Source organism: Triturus cristatus, chromosome 10, assembly GCF_964204655.1.
Source record: "Triturus cristatus chromosome 10, aTriCri1.1, whole genome shotgun sequence".
Taxonomy (NCBI): domain Eukaryota; kingdom Metazoa; phylum Chordata; class Amphibia; order Caudata; family Salamandridae; genus Triturus; species Triturus cristatus.
Genome location: NC_140593.1, coordinates 77,269,531 through 77,294,313, shown reverse-complemented (window position 1 = coordinate 77,294,313; position 24,783 = coordinate 77,269,531). Strand labels below are relative to the sequence as shown.

The window sequence follows — 24,783 nt, the reverse complement described above, 5'->3', positions numbered from 1 at the left end:
ATCAAATTAAACTAATTTTTCCAATTTGAATAAAAATATTGAAAAAGAACTTTACAAAATCAACTTTAAAAAAATGTGTCTTGGAGAGATAAAATTCACTACTCCCACTCCAACCTGAGCACCAATATGGAAAGTGTTGGTCTTTGGCAGGGTCAGATTTACTATTAACTTTTCAGCATAAGCAAGCATAAGGAAAGTGCTGGGTTTGGAGGCAGTAGATTTACTATTCCCATTCCAAATAAAGCCACATTAGGGAAAGTGTTGTAGTCTGGAGTGGATAGATTTACTATTCTTACTCTAACCTAAGCAACACTAGGGAAAATATTACATTTTGGAGAGGCGAGAATTGCTATTTTGTCCTCCAAAATCTAAGGAACAGTGAGGAAAGTGCTGTAATTTATAGGTGTCAGAGTTACTACTCCCAGTCCTTTTTTTGTTTTGCAATAACAACATTAAATACAGACCAGCAAAAAAAACATAATTAAAGGAATGCATTTATTCATGTAGCATAAAACAAATAAAATAACATTTAAAAAAACTAAATTTTCTATCACAAATAAAAGAATGTACATGTAAAAAAATGAAAATCTTTTAGACTAAATACCTTCCTCCCTATCACCCTAATTAACAAACACCGACAAACAACTATACTGCTAAAAAATAAATATTATAAAAGTTAAAAATATTAGTATGAAAATAATTGCTACATGAACTAACTAATATTAAAACAATTAATGAATGTAAAATTAACACAATGTAATAATTAAGAATCTGATCTGATCAACTAACAATTATTAAAATCAACAAGTAACAACATTTTTCAAATAATTAATTTACATAATTAATCATTTAATAAAAAACGTAAAATTAATAAAAATTCATTATACATTAGAAACAATAATCTATAGTGGCACTATATACAGTTGGGAGTGGTCCAACCTGTCCTCCTCATTCGGATGTTTGCTGCATGCAGTTTACAGAGGACCAAGCTCTCCGAAAACACACTGTCACCATACAAGAATGGAACAAATGGAGAGTGGACCAAGTTGTGCCGAAGCACACCTGTTGGAAATCAGGACCTGTTTGAGTGAGCCCCCCACTTTTTGCCCCATTTTGTTTTGCCCCATTTGCGACCTCTAGATGGTTTTCTGACTCTGAGAGTGCCCTGAGCTCTGCTGGGCAGGTCCATGGCCACTGCTATGTTGACATATAGTGAAAACACTTACATGAGGGGACACTATATATTAGGGTACACATAATTTGCATTACCTACCCTATAAGTCCCTAGTACATAATAGGGCATGGGGATTAAAACTACCTTTAAGTACCTGGTATATAATAGGGCATGGCAGTTTAGAGGCCAGCCGACCTTTCTGCACTTGCATGTATGCACTGCTGAAGCCTGAGGTCATTTTAAAACCAGCTCTGTGCCGCAGCACTGCTTTTAAATGTAAATTGTGCCCAAACTCGACTTTGGTGATAGGGCCACTTAAAAAGTGACAAACTACAATATTTTGGCATTTTGGGTACCCACAGGTGTTACATTCTGAGGTGTCCCAGTGGTGATGGGTCATGTACTTATAAGGAAGGTCCTTATAAAAGATGTTTTATATGCCCTGGGGATAGAGAAATTGCACATTTCACATCCCCCATTGTAGTAAAGTTCTTCGCAAAATCGACTTTTGTGCTAGGACTAGGGGTGGGCGGAATTTGCGGAATTGCGTTACGCAAATCTCCGCGAAACGGTAAAAAATCTCCGCGAACACGCAGAAATTCCGCGAACACGCGGAATTGCTTGTTCGCGATGCTTTTTTCCTGTTCGCAATTGCTGTTTGCGTGCTCGAGGAGAAATATCTCGCGAACATGCATTTTGAGAACGCGAACAAGCAAAAATTTCGCGAAATCGCGGAAAGCAGACTTTTGAGCAATTTCGCGTTCTCCGCGGAACGCAAAATTACGCAAATTCCGCAAATTCCGCAAGCGGAACGGAATTTGCCGCCCAGGCCTAGCTAGGACCACTGTGGGATGAGGATCTACATTTATTTTGCATACTCAGGACCCCTAAAGTCGCCCCTAGAAGTCCCGAGGTGGGGTTCATATATCTATAAACAGGGTCCTTATAGAAGATGTTTTATAGGCCTTTGTGTTGGAGGAATTATACATTTCATTTTCCCTATTGTAGATCCCTAGCCAGATAGGTTAACATGGCAATAGTTTATTAATGCATAACTATTGGTAGGAATCAAAGAAAAATCACTCAAGGACTTATGATTGGTGTTGATAAATCTAACAATATGCTATTTAATTTAAAATAAGCTATAAGACTTTCTTGTCTGTAAGCCAAAATTCAGCCTTCCTTTGGCCTCCCTGATTGGTCAGAGTTAAGAAGATTAGCCAGGCTGCTTGGATGAAGTGATAAGGGGCTCACCCAGTGCGAGGCTAAGTGTTCGAGAGAGCTCTGCTACACAGGAATGCCAGAGTGGGTGGGGGGTGTCCTAAACGATGGCGTTTTAAAGGGGGTTAGGACAGGCAGAGAATGCTGAGCCCATCGACCTAGCAGCTCCCGTACCCAGCCAGATGACAGGATTAAGGCGGGAATTTGCAGATGGTAGTGGGAGGAGCGACATGGAAATGAGTCATACTGGAGGTTGGTTTAACTAATTCTTGCTCCTCTGCTGCAAGTTCAACCATATTGAATTAGAAAACCAAGCCGGTGAACCCAGACTGGTGATGAGCATTGAGGGACGCTGGCAAAAGGTAAAATCTCAACCGAGGCCTATCGCGAGGGGTATCCGAGCAGGGCTTCTTCGTCGTCAGCCTCAAACCTTAACCTTGTCCTGGTCAAGCGCAACGAGATGTCCTAATGTGGCACAATAAGTTTCTAAGTGCTATGTAGTGCGTAATTCTTTTTTTATTCATATCTCCGGTTCCCTATATTGTATTTTTTTGTTTTGATGTCATTTTAAAGATAAACATATTTCTTATTTTTATAAATAGGTTCTGGATTTTTATTGTGCGTTGTGTCTTAATTAGTTACTGAAATTTGAGTTTTTAATTGCTTTACATACCTATCTCCTAAGTTAAGCCTGTCTGTTTGCAGACAAGCTACCAAGGGTTGAGCATGGGAATCATTTATTGAGACCTATTCTGAGGCCTAGTCTGTGTTTGTAGCATTATTGCCAGTGGTAGATGCATATTTACCACTGCTAATAGCCCACTTTCCAACAGCACCTTTGCTGTATACAATGAATAACTTTGCCTTACAGAATGGGTAGTGGGGCAAACTCTCCCCAAGTATGCTGTCGTGGTGTACCGCGAGGAGTGGGTCATGTGGTCTCCGAGTTCATTTTTCTTGTATACAATTGGTAGAGGGACAGGGTTTTCCCAAGGTTGCTGTTGCTTTATTGACTGGGAGTACTTGGCCCAGTTTGCTCCCAGTATGCTATTATAGTGTACAAAGGGGAGTGGGCGAAGTTGTCCCCAAACTCAGTTTTCTGTATAGAATCATTATGGGCCAACTTCTCCCTAATCATGCTGTTGCCATAAAGATTTGGGGGTGGGCCAACCTCTTCCCAATCATGCAGCTGTCATATGCATGTGGGAGTGGTTTCGCTCTTCCCAAGCACGCCTTTGCTGTATACAATGGGTAGGGGCCAAGTTGTGCACATGATCAGCTCTGCTGTGTAGAATCGGTATGGTGACAATCTCTCCGCAATCTTGCTATTGCCATATACAGTGGGAGGTAGGTGAAGCGTTCTTGAAGCATGCTGCTCTCTTACACAATTGGGGGTGAGCCCCACTCTCCCCAAGCCCACAGTTGATATATACAATGGAAAGGGTGCAAGTTATGCCACTGATCAGCTTTGCTGTGTAGAATCGGTAGGAGGCCAAGCTCTCCCCAATCTTCCTGTTGCCATGCACCTCCTTCCGTCTTTTAAGTCTTAATACCAATTTGCCGCATTACTGCTGATGGATGAATAAAGACTTACTTCTGATGCCATTCAATATATAGGAATCACTCACGCTTGCTATAACTGGAATGGTGAGAAATCTTGTTTATCATACAGAAAGGGAGGTGTATCGCAATACTACATAGAGCACACGATTGATATTTGTGATTTTGAGCCCTGAAGAAGTTCCCTCTGGCAAAGAATCGGGAACGAAACGCGTTGGCTGTGTGCCAGTTTTGAGAAATGTATTGAATAAAAGGACTTAACTATGGAATAACTGTTTACGCTGCCTTATTGACTTCGGAACGAGTGCACCTTCCAACTTTCCGTTTGACCATAGCACATAAAGCACTTGTTATTAGGCGGACTGAATATCTTTCATGTTTGTGATGGAATAACCCATCCAGCATACACTAAATCAGGTCCTTTGTTATTTTCACTTCCACCTTTGCACAAACCAGAGGCCTGTTCTAGAGAGCCATCAGCCCTCATTTTGACAGAGTATCATCCTGGCTGAGAGCTATCACGAGCTTAACTCCTCGATGACAGTGCAATGGATCGAAACAAAGGCTTACAGCTTGTTGCCACTTAAAGTACTTAAGAGAAACTATGGTTTGGAGGCAGGATTTTTGACTTCGTTCAACCCATATACATAAGAGAGATCGGCGGCGGCCGGTGCATGTAAGCGCGGTGAGCGGTTGGGTAGGAACGGGGAGGTAGGGAGGGGGCATAGTCGACAAGCGTCCGGAATTGGGATAATTAAATAAATCCCATTCTGTCGTCTGTCGACTAACCCCCCCGCCCTAACGCGCTTACCTGAACTGACCACGACTGAGAGAGACGTGCCTGCACTGTAAGAATGTCAGATCCTGCTGTCTGTATGAGTATTTACCAAATATCGATTTACATAGCACTTCATTGTTTTAGTTAATGTTTTTATAGGACTACTTGTTATATCCTAATATGCTAATATGCTAATATGCTATGTCAATGTGTTCATCTTAATACGGTATGTAAATGTGTTCATTTGGTGTCCTGGGTTACTGTTGTTGTGCTAGGACATAGCTGGGCTCTTTACTCTGGTCCTGGATTGTAACCAGGATAGAGAGAGAGCCCGGGGCACGGCTGGTTGCTGTATTGATGAGCTCCCAGGGGCCTTTTCCAGATACCTTCATTCAACCCTACAACCCTCTACTTGTGTGGGTCACTTCTTAAAACTACTCATCCCAGAATTAGGTTTCAGTGCGCTTTACATCACATTCACACGTTAGCCAGAGATAATATATCATACAACTGTGCAAATCACATATCGTCATTGCTGGCAGGCATTGTATGTTAAGAGTGAAACCTCCAGTAAACAGAGAGTCAGGGTTTAAACCCTAATGCAGTGGTAGGGGTTGTGTGAACTAATAAGACTATTACTGCCCAAAGGGACCATTTTTAGAAATCTTAAACTAATAACAGACTCAGAAATAAAACTATAAGGTTCTAAACCAATGCCTTGTAGTTTGCATGCAGCTCTTAGATGAAAGTGCATAGCTCACTCTGTTATATTTAAAGGATTGCAATTTATGAACTGCAAGTAAGAAAAGGATCTCTGTGTCAAAATCAGCAATCCACTTACCTCTCTGTGTAAAATAATATGTGCATGTTACCAGATGTGCTCTGCAGCAGGCACATCAACCTACTACGGTACCTTATGAGTCAAAGCTGTGATTAGACAAACCACAGATCTCTCCAGCAAGTGCATTAAGGACCAGAGTTATTTTACCATTATTCTCATCCCTCAAGATTGCTGGGCACACAGAGATTTCTGCCACAGGTGCCCTGAACCTGTAGAATATTTTACATTGCAGCCTCTTTGTGACCAATCAAGTAAACCAAAACATATTAATTTCACGTTTCTCCTTGTCAATTTTTTGTGGCAGAGTTTAAAAACACTAAATGGGTAAGTTGACTGTCAGACTCTGCTTTTCATGACTCCTACAAGTGTAGCTCATGGGACCTAATGCTTATTAAAGCACAGGAGCACCCCTCAATCCGGGGGTACAGAACGTGCGTTCTCGATGTGGGAGGGCTTCCCCGTGTCCTCAGGTCCCAAATGTAAATCAGTTTTTTGGGGGCTATGCCAAAACACATTTGTGACACCTTTCCCCTCGCGAATCCTGTTGGGTAACGTCAGTGGAGGAGGCAGCAGTCCGTCAGACCACTGCTCTTAGCCAGCTGCGTCCCGTGCAGGTAAGAGCGGTAGGGCCGGGTGGGGCCGGTTGAGGGGATGGGATTTCAACAGACGACGAATGAAAATGTATTATTTATTTACATTTCCCCTCGTGGTCATCTATCGAATTCGCCCCCCCCCACGCCCCTCAAACCGGCCCTACCGCTCTTACCTGCATGGGCAGCGGTTGCTTGTTACCCTGTGTTTTCCAAATGAGATATCTTTTTTTAAGCAGCACTGGCTCCTTTAAGAAACACAGACGGCTCAAACAATCTTGTGTGGGAATGCAAACACAGGGATGGTGGTCTGCTTTTCCATACAGCCTACCCTCTCTGTCTTTGTAGCCAATGACAGAGGGAGGCAAACAGCGACAAACTAATGTATATTAGGCAGGTCGTTCTGTAACCTTTGTGACACCGGGTTAGGGAGAGGGAGGGAGGGAGAGAGAGAGAGAGACAGAGAGAGAGACAGAGAGAGAGAGAGGGACAGAGAGAGAGAGAGAGAGAGAGAGAGAGAGAGAGAGAGAGAGAAAGATGCACTCTAAAGGTCGAAAGTGAGTGAGTGTGTTTTGCAAATAAGAATGTTTTATGCAGCGCTCTCTGGTGAGAGGTATGAGGAGCAGAGTACTATTGATATTGTTATTTTTAATTTGCTTGTAGGGAGTCTAGAGATGTCTGGTAATGGAAGCCCTGCAATGCAGTCAGCAGCATGACCTTGTGTGCTCATCTGTACCTTGTTTCTATGAACCATCTCACTTCACTTGCACTGATTTACCTTTTATGCACCTTCATCCATTTCAAAGTCCCCTTTTTAGGTCTCGCCTAGCGACACGCGTGAAAGCGCTGTCGCTAGCGAGATCTATTGTTACTGACTTGCTTTGGAAGGGAGACAGGACATGTGCACACGCAGGAAGGACTGCAATTATGAACGCACCTGTGAACGCGCACCGCGGCGTTAGATTAACTTGCAGGACAGGGGATGTGTATGTGTATATCTGGCACCATACGCGTGCACATCTCCTGTCCAGGCGCGTCATGCTTACCACGTACAGCATGTCTCACCCCACTCGCCGGCTCTTGTGGGGACTGTACGCTGCTCCTCGGCTGGTCTCGCCTCTTCACCAGCTCACTACAGCAACACGCGGGGCTCCGTCTTGCTCACAGGAGCCCCGCCTGAAATCCTGCCCTGACCGCACCATCCGGCCGCACCATGCAGCATTCACGAAGGCGGGTGGGCTCCCGCTGGACTCCCTATACTGCGGCATTCACGAAGGCGGGGTGGGCTTCCTCTACTGCTTGCCAGTGCGGGGTGGGCTCCCGCCTCGCTTGTCCACGCGGGCTGCAAGTTGCAACACGCTGGGCTCCCTCAGCTCACGGGAGCCCCGGACACTTCTGGCCGCACGCTCTAGGCCCCGCCCATGTCCCGGAAATGTTGCCTGACTTCCGGGTCGTGCTGAGAGCAGCCCGGAGAATGCTTCGAGAACAGCTCGGGCTGCAAGTGAGTCTTTTTTAGTCTGTAAACATTATTTTATTTAAATAGTTGGCCAAGTGCTTTGTCCATAATAAATAAAATAGTCAATTCATCACCTTAAATGCAAACTAATGTTAGTCACATGTTAATGCTCATATTCAGAAGAGTTGAAAGAATACTGTTAGTGACGTTTATTTAAATAGGTGTAGCATTATATAATGTAAATACATTTTTGGTTTCAACTTAGATGACAAAGGTAGGATTTCTGGCCAAAGGTGCTTACTGGGGAAAAAACAAGGATTGGCAAACCCAATGTTTCTACTATCCAAAATCTATTAGCTTTGCCAATGTTTTTTTCCAAGTGAGAGTGTTAGTTTTGGTGTGTGCTGTAGCCGCATCTGGTTCGATGTTTTAAACTCAGTGTTGCTGGCTTGCAACGGCATATGTGGATTGATTAGGAACAGCGGTTGGCAGCTGTTTTGTGGCAGTAGAAGCAGAGGTTGAGCGCACCACTGTCATGTATAAAGCAGAGCAGGGGCACTATAGAAATGCCAGGACCTTAGACACCACCAAAGTGAGTGGGCGGTGGGTCTGCCAGTAATGCGGACATGGACGCATAGACGTACCCATGGTGATGCAGCGAGCAAGGGGTAGTGGGTCTGTTCTGGAGAACAACATTATTATGTCTGCGGTGCAGTTCATTCAGAAAACTGACACTGGCTTCACAGCTGTGAACAGTTTATGTCTTTGAACGGTTACTGCAAGAGCCCCAGGATATGGGTAGAGGCAGAGACCCAAGCACTAATACACCTTCCGTTTGTGCACATTTTATTCAAGCATACAGTGAAGTCATGTGAAGGGTGTGCATGCAAAAACACACATGTCCATCTTGAGCCCGCCCCAAGACATGCTGAAAGTGTGCATATAAACACAGCCATATCACATCATCCGCATGCATTTAATACAATTGCTGCATGGACAGATACCAACGCCCTTTGTCTATGCGTTGTGAGGCCACGAAACACATGAATGGCATGTGTGAGAATCGAAAGAACATGCCTTCTAAGCACACAATGAAAATCAATGGGAGTGAGGTGGTTGAAGGAATGACAAGCTATGAACAAAATGTGGGTGCTGAAAAAATCACGTAACTTCCCCGTGCCTGCCAAAAACAAGCATTTGCAATGCAAGAGGTCTCGCAGTTACACGAGTTAAAGCTATTGGCATTGTAAATGACAATGCCTTTTATTTATGTTTTTAAAACGAAAACAGATATAAAAGGCATTGTTATTTGCAATGTCAATAGCTCAAACCCGCATCAATGAGAGACCTATTGCATTGCAAATGCTTGTTTCTTTTCTCTGGGGATTGAGGACACAGAGAGGTTGCATGAGTTACCAAGGATCAAACAGTGCATTGATCTGAAGCTAGGACTTGTGATTCGTACAGCAGGTAAGCACCAAGCACCTTCTCCCGCTAGACCTCACCTCCCAGTACATCCCTGAGAAGCCCTAGAAATAGCACGTGAAGGTTACCTCATTGGAATCGATGCCATTATTGACGGACCACGTGGTTTGGAAGTACTCCAGCATGCGCTGCTTGAGCGACTGCGGCAGATGGTGGACGCGGATGAAGTCCTTGAGGTCCTTGGTTCGGGTGTGGTAGAGGGACCAGCGGTTGTACAAGCGCTGGATAATCGCCGTCACGTTGCCGAACACCAAGGCGTGCATCAGAGCTGGGAGAAGAAGAAGGCAGATTACTGATGGGCAACGAGCAATCAACACATCTCGAGTCTAGGCACCGCAAGGCCCAGCTGGAGCCCACCTGGGATCTGGACACCTGTACAGGCCGATAAAGAGCGCCCTACATCGAGCCAGATGTTCCTTCTCTCTAACTTGGGATGCCCCGGACAGCCATTAGTGGGTGTAGGTCAAAGGTAGGACTCGGGGCTGGTGTGGGGTGCAGGATCTTTCAGCCCACCGTCAATCTAGTAGCTGCAAAGCTCCACCAACACTGGTCATACATTATACCCCGGGGCAAAGCTGTGGTAACCTCTGTCTTCATAGGGTTCTGCTTGAAATGGAAACATGGTACCTGCTCTAAACAAATCCTTCTCTAACCTACAACGGCGCCTGAACTTCGCAGCCAGTATGCAAAACCTGCAATTTGAAACAATCAAAGGGAAGGGACTCTTACTTCCTATGTACAAATACTAACACATTCAATGTTCTCCAAAATGGGTACTTATAAAGTATTCAGTATGGGAGCAGATTTTTTTTATTTTAAGGTATGATATATTTTTTAATTATTTAAAATAAGAAAACAGTAGTAATATTCTTTGATCACAACCAACAATTTACTTTTTACAAAAACAACATTTAACTTATAAAAAAACTATATAGCAATGTTCAATTTGCCACAAAAGAGACACATTTTCTTTCAAATGTATGCAGAGACATTTTTTTTATGAAATAGCAATATTATCTTTCAAAATGTAGGATTTGTCTACTAACTTTATATAAAAGCATATTATTTGAGCAGGATTTATACTGTCTGTGCTTAGCATCATCAAGGTGAATGGCTGCGCTAATCCACCTTCATCAAGAAGAATTCAAGAGATCGTACGGAGATGAAATCAAGGAAGTGGTCCCATGCCTCTGCATTGATCTGTGCTCAGGATCACAATGTTAGGGGACCGGTGCTTAGATAATATTGTCAAGTAGGGAACTTATGTCTAGATAGTAAGGGATGCAGCACTATATAAAATGGGCAAGGAAGGGGAGGAGCCAAGATGGCGGACGGACAGGACGTCTGAGCTCCCGGCTCCGTAGCCCGTCTGCTGTTTACACGACATCCTGATCTTTAATCCTGCCTACGGCGCGAGCAAATGTAACCACGAATGCGCTGATACTTTCCGCATTCCTCCGATGTTCCCGCCGGCTTTTTTGGTCGAGGATTCATAGAGTTTGCCGACTTTGGACTTTGCCCACGCATTCTGGCCCGACCACCACCGCCGGACACCGCTTATCACGTACGGTGAGACGACCTGGGGCTGGACCGGCGCCGGGGGAAATGTGACCGGACGTGGAGTGGGCGGCCTGGCGGAGCCTTCTTCGCGACGGAGAGAGTTCCTGTACGATTGGGTCCGGGCTGGCGAATCTTCCTTTGTCCTCCTACCAGCGGTCAGAGCGGTGACCGTTTGAGAGCGCCCACCACCCGCATTGCAACACAGCCGAGGGCTCTCCCATCGTGTGAGCCCCGTATAGCGAGCAGCAACTCCTCTTGCCCTCACTATTGTTCCTCCGTCCTATGGAGTCGCCCTCACCCCTCCGAGGTGGGCTGGCGGCGGAAATGGTGTCGGTGCCGGTCTGCTTTGCCGGAGAGGCGGAGGCCGCCATGTCCCTGACGCAGGCTTCACTGCCTGCTGTCGAGCTGGAGGGTGTCCCGGTGGCGCCTTTACATACAGTCGGCATGCTGCAGCAGGGAGCAGACCTGACCTATGGTGATATCCTTCTAGCCCTGGGGGACTTGCGGGCGACATGGTGCCAACGCACTCGAGAACTGGAGTGGAAGATCGATGCTGCTATGCCATCCAGGGAACTACTGCGGTTGTCTGACCCCCCAATGCCTCTCATTCCCCTCGAGGCGGATACAAATTGGCGACAGGGGGATACTATGGATCGTCCTCTCCCTGGTTACAGTGTCGAGGGTTTGTCTAATGATCAAGTTGCAGATACAAAGCTCCCTTCCACTTTACAAGCTGAGACTCTGCCTCTGCGGGTGTTGCCGTGTCTGCCTCAACATCGTCGGAGTGTGTGCCGTTCGGTGGGGAAAACTGTGTTTGTCACTATCGATGTGGTGATGGTCTATGACTGGGAACTCTCGCTTCTTCTCCCTCTGCGTCTTCTTTGCCGTGAGCGGCCATCTTGCTCCTTTGTTCTGCCTGAGGTACACTCCCAGCGGCGGCCATGTTTGGTGGGGTCTCCGCGTTCAGGCCAGGGTTGATGTTGCCTCCCTTGATGATCCTGCTTGACCGCCTGGCATGACCCGGACTAGAATATTTGCTTATGTATCGGTTGTGCCGCATGTGTGTAAATTGCTACTGTTTACCGCGGGGGTGGATCTGTGGGGCCGCTCAGGATCGGGCCGGGGCTGGGCGATTTTCTTTAGTTTGCTGTACGTATTAGCGGGCGGGGACTAGGATGAGGCTGCTAATTATCTGCTTTGCTCGCACATTTGAAATGGAGTCTCCCCACCTGCCGCTTTGCTTGCTTCTTCAGTTGTGCTGATGATTTTCAGGGTGGGGGATGCTTAATGGGCTGTGGTGACCGGGAGTATGTAACATTTCCTCCTCCTGCCTTCTCTGGGAGTCAGAGACTGGGAGGTTATTTCCCACTCTCCGGACTCTCTTTCCTACTTGGGGTTCATTTGGGGCGACAGGCATGCCTATTGGGGGGGGGTGGGCCATGGCCTTCCGCTGGTATGCAGGGTGGGGGGATGGGATGTGTTCTATGTCTTCTTCGTCTCTATGGCCCTCTCTCTCTTTCTTTCTCCCTTCCTCTTTGGTTTCCTTTTCTTTTATGTTTCTTTGTTTCTTCGGGGTCGGGGTTCAGTGTTAGTAAGGGGCTTATTGTGTTTTATCATTCTGTGGTATAGTGTATGCTCTTAGTCCCTGGATGGTGGCCACCTGTCTCCTTACCAATGCCTTCCTATATAACGCTTCCTTCTGGGTGCTCCGTGAACGGTGATGTCTCTCCTGGTCAGTGCTTAGCTTCGACTCTTTTCGAAGTACACTACGTTGTACTCGACAAAACCATAAAATTAAACCTTTTCTTATCCTGACATTATTGTTCTATGTTCTTCAATGTCATAGCGGCCGGCCCCGAGGGGGTTGTAGGCAGACGCTGTGTATTGTGCATCTATCGAAATAAAGGTTTTTAAAAAAAAAAAAAAAAAAAAAAAAAAAATGGGCAAGGAAGCGGCTAGGACTCTATCAGGCCGCCATCAGTGAGCTGTTCTTTGGATCCAGGATGCAACCTAACCTACTGATGATCTTGTTGACTAAACTTTTTCCCCAAGAAAAAGGCTAAGTTAGAAGGTAAACTTTTCACTGTGACGACCCCTGTCCCTGTATCAGACCTGCACTCCAGGGTTGGACTTAACCATTGACTTTGACCAGGTCTAATGCGACCAGAAATCTGCATCACATTTGGCACCGGAAACCTAAAAAACTTTGAAAAATTACATTCCCTACATCTCATTTTTGATGGTTGGGTGTCTATTTGCTTATTAAAATGTACACTATTCTTATAGATTAGAGTGAGATTTTTATTTATCATGTTGTATTTTCATCTTTTTCACTGTTTTGGTACTGATAAATGCTTTGCACATTTTTCCTAAGTTAAGCATATCTGCTCTGTGCTACAGCTACCAAGGGTCAAGCTCAGATTTAAATCATTAAGACCTAGCTGGACCTAGTCAGGGATAGTGCCATTATTACTTGAACAGGACTACCATCCACTATATCTAATAATCCAGATTTTCAAATAGAGATAAACAACCTCTGTATTGTTGATTTGAATAAACTCTTCACAAACAAGATAGGCTCAAGTTTACCCCTCGTAAGACATGAGTCCTCCATATTGGACTGACCAAAAATTGATGGGTGCAACAGGTTTTCTAACCTTTCTATTGAAAAACTCCAACTGATGCTAAAATCTAAAGTCAGTTGTTTAGGATTTCTTGTAGACTGATTGCTATCCCTGCTGTGAAAGGTCCCGTAAGCAGGTGACGTAGTGGACAAAAACAGTGCAGGTTTTTTACAGCTCGTTCTTTACCTGCTGCTAGCAGGTGTTATTATCACCATGTGCAGTGGTAGTTAATTTACAAAACTCTGAAGGATGCAAGACTGATCTGGCACGTCTAGAACTGAGCCTTTGGCACCTTGGGTATTCACTCTTCTTTACAGAAGTTGCATTAAGTTAAACATCTGTTCTAGAGGTTGGGAAGCAAGGGGTTTGCCCGGAAGCTGCACTCCTGCAGGGTGGAAGCCATTTAATGAAAATCTCCATGGCAGGGTATCCAACATACCATGGTGACATGATGGACCTATGTCATGAATGAGGCCCCAAGAATGGGATACTCTTTGAGTAAACATTTATTAAATGTCCCTGAGGTGAGAAGCTACTTCACATGGTGGCAAGTGGGCCGCCGTGAGAAATTGGGTTATTGGTTGAGGGGGGTGAAACCCATCTCAAGCAACAACCACAATCCTTGTCAGGATGAATCACCAAAGTCACTAAATGAAGCTGTGCTTACCCTCTGGTAGCTTGGCACAAAAGCAGTCAGGCTTAACTTAGAGGCAATGTGTAAAGTATCCATGCAGCACACAACAAGCAAGAAAGTGAAAACCCAACACAAGAAAAATCGCAAACCACTAGAAAAAAAAAATACATGTTAAGAAATACTTTGAGACTCCAACAACAGAAATCAAATGAATAGAACAGGAGATATTGGTATCTAAAGATTTGGATCAAAGTAGTGCCAAAAGGCACAAAGCACCCAAAAAGTGTATCTGTTCACTCTGGCCTAGGAGCAGGCCAGGCAGGACACCAAATGTTGCCTATTGAGGATTGTACCTTGGAGCAGGCCAGGCAGGACACCAAGTTTTGCCTGTTGAGGATTGTACCTTGGTGCGTGGTCTGTGTGGCATTGCTTTGCGAGGCTTCACATAATTCAGCGTTGATTCCGATAAAGGTGTGTGGCGAGACTTTGTGGGGTTTTACGTCGCTCCATGTTGGTTGCGATAAAGCTTGCAGCTGCGCAGCACTTCTTTGTGGGATTTCACGTTGCTTCCCACTGGATTTGATGGAACCTTCAGTTAGGCCAGGAGAAGCTCTCTATGATGCCAGGACCTGGGGAGGCACCACTTGGAGGTCAGAAACTTACTCAGGCAGAGGCCAGTAGGGCTTTGGCAGGTCCAGGCAAGTTCTGTGCATTAGGTCAGCTGGGCAGTTGCAGGGAGGCCTCTGGAGTTTGTTGTGTCCCTGTAGGTCAGAATAGGAGGTCAGCTATCTGACTCTTGGACTACCTCAGGTAGCCTAGATGAAGGGAGCAGTCCAGTCTTCCTTCTCAGACAGCAGGGCAGGCCTCAAGCAGAAGAAAGCTCCTCTTGCAGAAGGGCAGCCCTGTAGGATCTACATGCCCAGGAGGATACTGAAGAGTGAGTCCGAGGGTTCCATCTTTATACTTGATGCCGGCTTTGAAGTGGAAGAAATTTCCACTTTCCTTCCTCCCTACCCTGGTCCCAGGAAGTCACAATAGGCTAGTGAGAGGTCCTTTGTGATTATGCTGAGGCAGCTCCCTTGAAATGTAATTGGACATGCGCACATCTCTGCCCCTCCCTTCCTGGCACGATCCTGCCAACACCTAGTCTCCCTTTATGTCACTGTCAGAGAGGACTACACAAAGGGCAACTTTCAACTTCATCTATTCATGTGACCCAGGATACAGGCTGCAGGCACTATATGGTTAGGACTAGAAAATGCCAGCTTTCTAAAAGTGGCATTTTCAGAATTGTGACTTAAAATCTGATTTTACCATTAAAGAGGGTTCTAAATTACAATTTATTTGATTGTAAACATGACATTTCTACAGCTCCCTAACAATCGTTATCACTTATGAAATGTAATATGGCAACCAATTTTTTAACTATAGGAGAAGTAGGCCTACTTTTAAAATACAATGTACCCACTGGTACACCAATGCATAAACATGGTGCACTTGCAGTAACCACACCGACTGAGCCACCTTCAAATCAGCCCTTAATGACTAAATCCGCCAGCTCAAAGCCGCAAATAAGGAGGCCCTGGCTAACCAGATTGAGACCAGTGCCAACTAAACCTGGGAACGCTTCACCATCGTCAGAAAGTTCATCTCCCCTTCAGCCACCAGAAACTCAATCCCCTCCTCACAAGAACTCTGCGACGCGCTTGCGAACTACTTCCACAACAAGATAGAAACCATCTATAGAAACTTCGATCCCTAGCCCTCTGACCTCCTCAGCACCTCATCGACCACCGCCGCCGACCACCCGCTATCCGCATGGGAACAATCAGCACACCGAACACAACCACGCTTATGAACTCCATCCATTCAGGAGCACCCACCGACCCTTGCCCTTACTGGCTTTTCAACCCCAGAAGAGACGAGATCAGCAACCAGCCCACCACCATCCTCAATGCCTCCATAACCACAGCCACCTTTCCCAACTCCTGGAAACACGTGGAGGTGAGCCCCCCCCCCCCTCAAGAAACCTATGGCAGACCTCAACTCACTGAACACCTGGAGAGACACAGCCTACTGGACCTTACCCAACCAGGTTTCAGAGCCAACGACAGCACAAAGACAGCCCTGATCACCTCAAAAAATGACATCTGCACCCTTCTCGATAGGGGAGATGCAGCCACCCTGATCCTGCCTGACCTCTCCTCAGCCTTCGACACAGTCTCCCAACACCCACTCCTCGATCGACTACCCCAGACTGGAATCGCAGATGATGAGCTCAGATGGATGGCATCCTTTCTCATGGATACACCCAGAGAGTCCGCTTCCCTTCCTTCACCACACAACCCAAGCACACCATCTGCGTGGGGTAGCCCAAGGCTCATCCCTCAGACCTACCCTCTTCAACATCTACTACACCACTCCAAGTCATTGGCAGACCGCACAACATCAACATCAACTCCTAGGCCGACGATACCTAGCTCTTCCTTTCGCTCTCAGCGGACCCCACCTTGACGAAGACCAACTTCTACAACTGTATGAAGAACATCTGTGCATGCATGAAGGATAACTGCCTGAAGCTCAACACGGACCAAACTGAAATTCTGAACTGCGGCAGACACACCTCCCGCTGGAATGACTCCTGGTGGCCGGCGGAGCTCGGACCCAACCCCGCGCCAAAAGACCACACCCGCAACCTTTGCATCATCCTGGACAGCGAACACTCCATGAAACATCAGGTCAACGCTGTCTCTTTAGCCTACTTCCACACACTCTGCATCCTCCGCAAAGTTATCAAGTGGCTCCCCATCAGCACCAGGAACGCCATAACACAGTACCTCATCACCAGCCAACTGGACTACGGCAAAGCACTCCATGCAGGCACCACCACTAAACTCATGCAGAGACTCCTGATGATCCAGAACGCAGCTGCCAGACTGATCCTCAACCTGTCCAAGAGGATCGACATCACCCAGCACCTCAAGGACGTTCACTGGCTCCCGGTCCAGAAGAGATGTCAATTCAAGCTTCTGACCCACGCCCACAAAGCCCTCCATGACCAAGGACCAGCCTACATGAACCAACTCCTGCATTTCCCCCGGCCTCCCAGGAATCTCCATTCTCCACACCTCGCCCTTGCACAGATACTACGCATCCGCCACTGCTGCTCCAAAGGACACTCCCTCTCTCCCCTTGCCGCAAATGCCTGGAATGCCCTCCACCTCATCACCGCCCTCTCTCTCACCCACTTCAGGAAGGGACTCAAGACCTGACTCTTTGACTGATACCTGCAGCACAGCACCTGGATACCCTCTTGGGTGATAAGCTGCGCTATACAGGGACAGCATCATGTTTACCAGATTTTCTATGTCCCTGAAGGAGCTGGCAGTGGGCTCCACCATCAGGAACATCACCTTCAACCAGACTCAAAATGGAAAGAACTGTAATGATCCATGGCTTGCAATTTAGCAGTGCTTGGAGTGTGGACGTGTTTAACATTTCCAACACATTTACTTTGCGTTTGTTTCGGTTAAGGAAGGGCAGGAAATGTTCCCAGAGTATTGGCGCGCTTAGCCTAGTCGAAAACTACAATTTCTGAGAGTTTGCTGAACTCTCACGTTGCTGGGAATGGTGGCAGCCATCTTGAACTCATTGCGTAAGGTTCCCTCGTAATGTACGGAGTCCTTGCCAGGCAGTCATGCTACCTTGTGGCTGCTGCCAGGACCTTCATATCGAAACCCATGGATGCCTGGAGTCATTGCTTTATCATTCAAAGGGAGTCCAACAACCAGGTTCAAATCACGACAAGTACTTTACAGATTTAAATCGTGCTTTGGTATGAAATTAACGCTTGAAATACTGATTCTGGCAAACTTTAAGAAATAGTGTACTATATTTTTTTTGCACAGTTTTACATCTTAACTACTTGAAGAAATGGAAAGTAGCCTTTTTTATTTTAAAGAGCATCTTTATGTATGCTATGTGCATCTATCAGTTGAGGTAGCAGCGGGTGCAAAGCAGTGAATAGTGGTACACGTGTCAATTAAATAATGCTGATGAATGTTTGCTATGTTACAGTTTATGAAAAGTTTAGGCAAACATATATCGTCACCACAGAGGGTTTATTCACAAACCACAAGGGGGAATAATTATGATAGCTTTGTGTCTTGGTTGCACCACGCAACGTGGTACATGTGTGACACACACCTCTAAGTCATATTTTTGAAGCCATGGAAAACCACTTGGCATGGCTTTGAGTGGCTTCAAAAATATGGAGTAATGCAACGCAGCACAAATCACTGCATTACCTTACTCTGCGCAGGGCGGTATTTCATGGGCGTTGTGTGGGTCTTCCCACGCAACTGCCTTGGTTTTTGGCGCATTCCCAGATTTACGAAACCTCTTAAACCTGGGAGCGTGCCACAAAGATACGCCTCCCCAGGAGATGCAACGAGGAGAAATATCTTTATGTTTCCTTGTTACTTGGTCTTTCTGTGTGAGCTGCACCCTCCCCCCATTACAAGATCCAAGCACTGCAGGGTCTGCACAGTTAAGCCCTAGCAACCTTTAAAAATGGAGGGACATCTATGAATTCCTGTAAACTACATTAGTATCTGCTTTAGCTACAGGAATCATTAAAATGATTTCAGCTGTGTCTATCTCCAAAACAGAATGAGTGGCGGCCTCTGTATTGTATAATTTGTATTATTTAGGACTCAATTATAGACGGATGCTTTGGTGAACAATTTCTCTGCTGTTGAAAGCACAGTGATGGTTTGCATGTCTCTACATTTTTAAGACGTAGAACTCCTTCCCCATGGACCTGTCAAGCACCAGTGTGAAGCACTTCAGAAAAGGTTTAGGGTTTTTCTCTTGAATCCATACTGTGAGGCCACATAGGTTTTCCCCACATCCCGCTGCCCTTTGCCCTCACCATGTTCTCGTCAACCACAAGCACTTCAGCAAATCCTTCTATCTCACAACGCTTACTCAAATCTTACTCCCACTTCACTCACCTCACCTCCCTCGTCCTTCCACCATACCGCCGCCGCCTTCCTGCTGCTCCTCCTCCCTATATCTTCCTCCCCTTTGTATCACCCAAAAAGAACCTCCCCACCCTCTCTCCATTGACTTCACTACACAGCACTCTTCTGCTTGTAGCTACGTCTATGCCACACAGCCCCACCCCCATATAAAGTTATCTATTTCATTGTAGTGCATGGTGCCACCATTCTGCCTTTTGGCCACTTCAGGTGTAATGGGTAATCACAGGTGGTAGTAAAGTGCTTGTGAGTTTAGTGTGGTCAGTGCACTTTACACGTTGCTATTGATAGGAGGATGTCAAGAACGCAGGTCTTGAAATTGGATGGGCCATTTATCTAAGAGGCTGAACAGTCTGTATTGATCACCCACAGCAGGTGTAGAACCCTCTGGTGTTACTCGTTGCTGTGCCTGGGAACTCTCAGGCGGCAGAAATAGTTCATCTCAATCGAACACCGCGGGAGGTCAGTCTTCCATCCTGCGACAGCTCAGCGCTCAGTCCTCGGTTCTTTGAATAGCTCATGCAGGTTGCTGTTGGTCGGCAGAAATGTAATCTCAGGGCCTAATTTAGAGTTGGGGGTTCCATTTTTTGAGGATTTGGTAAAACTAGAATGGAAGCCACCGGTGGGATTTCCATACACTACTATCAATATAGGGGTGAATGCCGCTTGCGGGTTTTCAGCGGGATTTAACCCTTCCTCTACAATGGGTGCATTGTCCGGTACCAGCAGCCCCTAAACACGCCCTTGGACACAGACTGCTTCAAAATGAACATTGTGCTCGCGGGCAGGCATAGGCGCTGGACGCAGGGACCCTGGGGGGGCTGCAGCACCCCCAAAATAACCATGCTGAAGTTCAGAAGGCGAATGAGCAATACAGATGCCTTTACATTTTGTTTTTATCTTCACACATAGCGATACTTTTAAAGGCGGAGGTCAAAGGTCAAGCTATGTCTTCTGACAAATTGCTGTTGAGTTTTTTTAATAAGGAGATTGGTGTTTACTTTTCTTTCTCTGACTGCAAATTAGAACCTTTTTGGAAAGTGAACTATGCGTCAATCTCGCTGGGATTCAGCGAGTGTGGAAGGAAAGACTGTGGGGTCTCAGTTTTTTCTAACACAACACATTAAATACCTGCAAATGAACTGTACATCTATTTCAAAATATATCAGCAGTGAGGACAGCACAAATGAAGCACATTTTCTGTAATTTAGAAGTGTGAACAAAGCAAAGATTTTAATAGGATCAGAACAGATCAAGGCACTGTACTAGGTGGTGTGCAAAGAGGGTTTGCACCCATTAGTGCTTGTGGGGTGTGGTCTTATAAGTAACACTGCATCCGTTTGAATATTGTGCTCGTTTCAATGGAAAATGTGCCATTGGTAAATGTCATAGATTTGCCGCAGTGTGCTCAAAATGCACCACCGGCTCTATGCCACAGCCGTACCACTCCCGCTGAATGGGCGAGGCTCGTCTGCGGTATTTATTCTTTGTGTGTCGGGTGGAACTTTCATGATCCTTATATGACTTCAGTGATGTAACATTGATGGAAGCACCCCCACTCTGAAACTTGTTCCAGCACCACTGTGCAGGTGCACTGACCTCCAGCTGATCTTTAAAGACCCCCACCCCCATGCAATGGCTCATTCTGCCTCTAAAAACATATTTCCATTTTGGAAACAAATTAAAAGCACCCAGCAGAACTTCAGCTGCTAAGACTCAGGCGATCAAGGTATTCCTTATCAGCTAAATACATACATTGTGTTCCTGCATGGTGGTTCTGAATTAGAGATGCATTTGCTGGTACAGCCAGAGGCACCCGTCATACCACAAGCCCCATCCCACCCTCTGCCATCCACCTCAAAATGTGCTCCTAATTAAAGTTTTGCTGCTAAAATGTTAATGCCCTCTACTGAAACGAGAAATATAGCAAGGGCCACTTACATTATGCAGCAAAAGAGTACAAAATTATGTGGCAGGGTGTATTAAATTATGCGGCAAGATAAATGAAAATCATGCAGAGTCATGCAACACATTTTGTGATAGTATTATTTCATTATTTTATCATTTTTTACACGATTATGCTGTTTGAGAAAGGATTTCACCGTATTAGTTCTACTTCAACTCCCAAATGCAGCAATAAGCAACTGAAAGATGAGAAGTCAACCTTTGCAAAGGGTCTTCCAGTTCGCAGGAGCTCACGTCACCATGTTTTAGTAACTTTCGATCCACTGGAGGTAGACGCAAATCTTTTGGTTAAAATCTTCAGATTATGCAGCAGATGATGGATCATGTGACGAATGCAGCAAATCCATAATTATGCAAAAAACGCTGCGACAGCAGAACCAATTAATGGCTCTGAATATAGTGTAAACCCCCATATATATCCTCAATTATGTTAGTTCAAAACGGGTGTTGGTTACTGAGTCAGCAGAAAATGGTTTGTGTATTCTGTACATGGGGATACCTTTCGCGGAATCACAAAAATGAGGGACGATATGATAGCTTTGACGATCACAAAGGGCCTGATTAGGAGTTTGGTGGCGCAGGAGCAGGGTGGTATGCTACGGCCCGCTCCCACACCACCAAACCCGAACGCCGTCCGCCCGGCAGTTTATGAGTAAAATTGTGCTCTGGCGTGTGGACAGTGTGGCGGTCCCACTGTGGTGTAGTGAAAAGGCTCCAATGTGAGTCTTAATGCTGAATCGCCATGGGACCACCACAGCATGTTCCATCACGGCATGTACTGTGAAGTCCATGCCGTATGCCGTGCTGGAACTGCGGGTGCATGCACACAGGTGGGCACAACATGTGCCCCCCTGCATGCATCAACATGTATAGGGTAAGAGGGGCCCTGTAGGGTCCCCTTTGGTTCCTGACTGCCAGCAGTTTCATGGAGTACGAACCTCCAAGAGACCGCAGGCGGTCAGGAAACTTGTAATATGCATAGCGGTGCTGCAGCAGCACAGCCAACGTATTGTAAGCCCCTGACCTCTGCACCACCACCAGGGAACACGGTTCCCTGGTGGTTGTGGTTGTCCAATGGTGGTCCGACTGCCAAATTTGTAATACAGTAGTTGGACTGCTGATTCTATGGTGACCGGACCGCCATCACCACAACACTGTGAGTTTTGCGGTCCACAGACTGCCAAACTCATATTCAGGCCCAAAGTGGATTTCTTGAGATGTGATGAAGGTGGATCTCAGGAGATACTATTAAACGACCCAAACACTTCAACACCCATTCACAAATGTGTTCTCACCTTTGAACTGTGCTGCAGTCAGAGGGATTACAAGCTATGGTCTTGATTGTAAATTCCCCTATAGGTACCTGCAGTTTTCCTGAGGCCAATTCATCTCTGAGGGAAAGTGTGCTGCTAAATTAAGTTTGTGTAGAGTGGCAGGTGCTCACCACATCCATGCACTGTCATTATTATTATAGTGCCTAGAGCGAAAGACTGCAGTGGTACAAATGTAAAGACCATGAACCTTAATTTACAATCCAACCCTCCCCCCTTTTTAAATGATGTTGATTTTTAAAATGTTCATTTAGTAGAATAGCTGCTCAGATGCAAGAATTCTGCATTGTTTTCCAACATCCCGCTTCATTATAATATGTGATGATAAAAAGTTTCTGTATGCATTTAATGTTGCATTATAGATTTTGGGAACTGCAAAATCGAGGTTAATGATCACCTTAGAGGAAAGGCCATTTTCTTGGCAAATCCCAAAAGGAATCCTCTAAGAGTTTTTGTTCCTTAAGTGTCAGCGAAAATAAGAATAAATCTGATAATGTGCCGTCTGTCCTTTCTTTCAGTTATTCAAAATTGCACTAGCTATCAAAATTAAAAAAGGAAAAGATAATGAGATTAATACTTTTCAATCACATATATTGTAATGCTGATAAATACAGATAAATGTGTCCGACAGACTCATTTGCATAAAGTAGCTCTTAATTCACTTTACCGTTGGTGCCATTAAGGCATCAGTCAAATGGAAACCTATTAAAAACTAAGCTAAAGGTAATTATCTTCAAAAGTTATTCCATAAAGCAATTCTTTTGTGTTGCAGTTGAATAGGATATAGGAATTCCATTTACATATTTAATCGGATTAAAGTGATGTCTCCAGCAGTTAAGACCATTTTGGAATTCTACTTGCAGGAAATACCTCCAGAAGGAACCAATGCACACATTCATTGATGATGCTGTCAATGTCTGTCCGAAGCATTCCGTAAAATGCCGCCGGCACCCGCCCACCATCTTCTAAATGCTGCGCATAACCTGATGGCGATTGCAAGCAGAGAGGGGCTAAGCTCACCATCTTTGATAGACTGACACAACCCTTGTGTTGTCAATACAAAATTTAGGGTTTAAGATTGATGATTACTGGGTCCTCCAAATAAAGTTCTTGGCCAGACCCAGCTTTTCCCATGTTATGGGATCATGGAAAAGATCTTCCTGTTTATGAAAGCTTAAAACCAAGGGGCAGATTATTAAGCACGGCGTTAAAATTATCGCCGGTTTAGCGGCAGAAAACAGCCGCTAAAGCGGCGATAATGGGCTTGATAATATGCCCGTGAGAATTCCAATAGAAGCCCATGTTCACACCAGAACATGGGCTTCTATTGGAATTCTCAAGGGCATATTATCAAGCCCATTTTTCTGCCGCTAAAGCGGCGATTATTCTAACGCCGTTTCTTGATAATATGCCCCCAAGTCTCAGTTGTCCCAGCTAACCTTTACCCTCTGTTTTACTCCTGGAACATGGCGACCTATTTGAATACAAAACTCCGGCTGATCTAGAATGCAACTGCCTGTCCCCCCAACAGGGAACCTGGCTATGATATGAAATCTCCGCTCCACAACCTCACCTCGTCGCTCAGCAAGATTAATTAGCCACTCTACTCAAAGTTTATCAAGGCCACCTCAAGCCGAAACACAACTTGTGTAGCCGTCTGCCGACTGACACAGTCACGGGAGTACACATTTCTGCTCTTTTTTGGTTGGTGTTTGTGAATATATATATATTTTTTAATTTTTTCTTTTTAATATATATGTTTTTAAATGTTGAACTAATTACACTTGCTAAACCTTCTCCCACGGGGTGTTATTTTGCTTCCCCGCCCCCGTTGTTCCCCGTGGGAGTGTGTTGCAGTGCTGATGGTTAGCGATGTGTGCTGCTTGACTTGTTCCAAGGCTGGGTTGGGGCACATCTGAGCCTGTGTTGGCACTTTTAGGGCTGTAGTAACTTTAGAAGTGTCGTTTGTGAATAGCAAAGCAGCTGCTCTTCTGTGGGTATGCGCTTTACATTAGAATGTCCCTCTCCAAGCCCGGCTTCAAGTTCCCTCAACTCTCCCCATTGCAACGCCATTTTTCCTCATCTTGCAACAACTCCCCCTTTGCTCCAAACAAGAAGAAGGTTCCTGCACAGCCACCTTGCGTTTGGAAGCTGTTTAAAGGCTTGGCTGTTCTCAGACACCTGAGCAATCACTCAGGCATAAGTTACTCAAGAGTGAGCGAGTATCATTCACGAGACTGACTAACTCGCTACCATCCTTCTGTCTGACTTCATGCCTAGGAGCAGCTGCATGTTCGATGTGAAAATGTGGGGACTTTCCTCCAAACGTCACTCCTGGCACCGAGGGCTTCCCAGACAGACCGCTAGCCTTTTACCGGCCTGCCCAGCAGAGTGCTTGAGGCCCCGTGCCCAGTTTAAAGTGCTACGCAAGGCTGCAATGCATTGCAAAGCCATGCCACCACAAGCACCGCTGCCCCGTCTCGATTGTTTATGCCTTAAATGTGTTGCCTATTTAAAAAAAA

General features: G+C 45.7%; 1 protein-coding gene across 3 annotated transcripts in view; it reads right to left on the bottom strand.

The window, feature by feature from the left end:
- Positions 1–24,783, bottom strand: part of KCNH8 (potassium voltage-gated channel subfamily H member 8) — a 953,382-nt gene that overhangs the window by 201,050 nt on the left and 727,549 nt on the right. For all 3 annotated transcript variants that reach the window (XM_085630453.1, XM_085630455.1, XM_085630454.1), the window contains one exon: positions 9,174–9,373. In XM_085630453.1, coding sequence (XP_085486579.1) covers positions 9,174–9,373 — 200 coding nt within the window. The remainder of the gene's footprint in view (positions 1–9,173; positions 9,374–24,783) is intronic.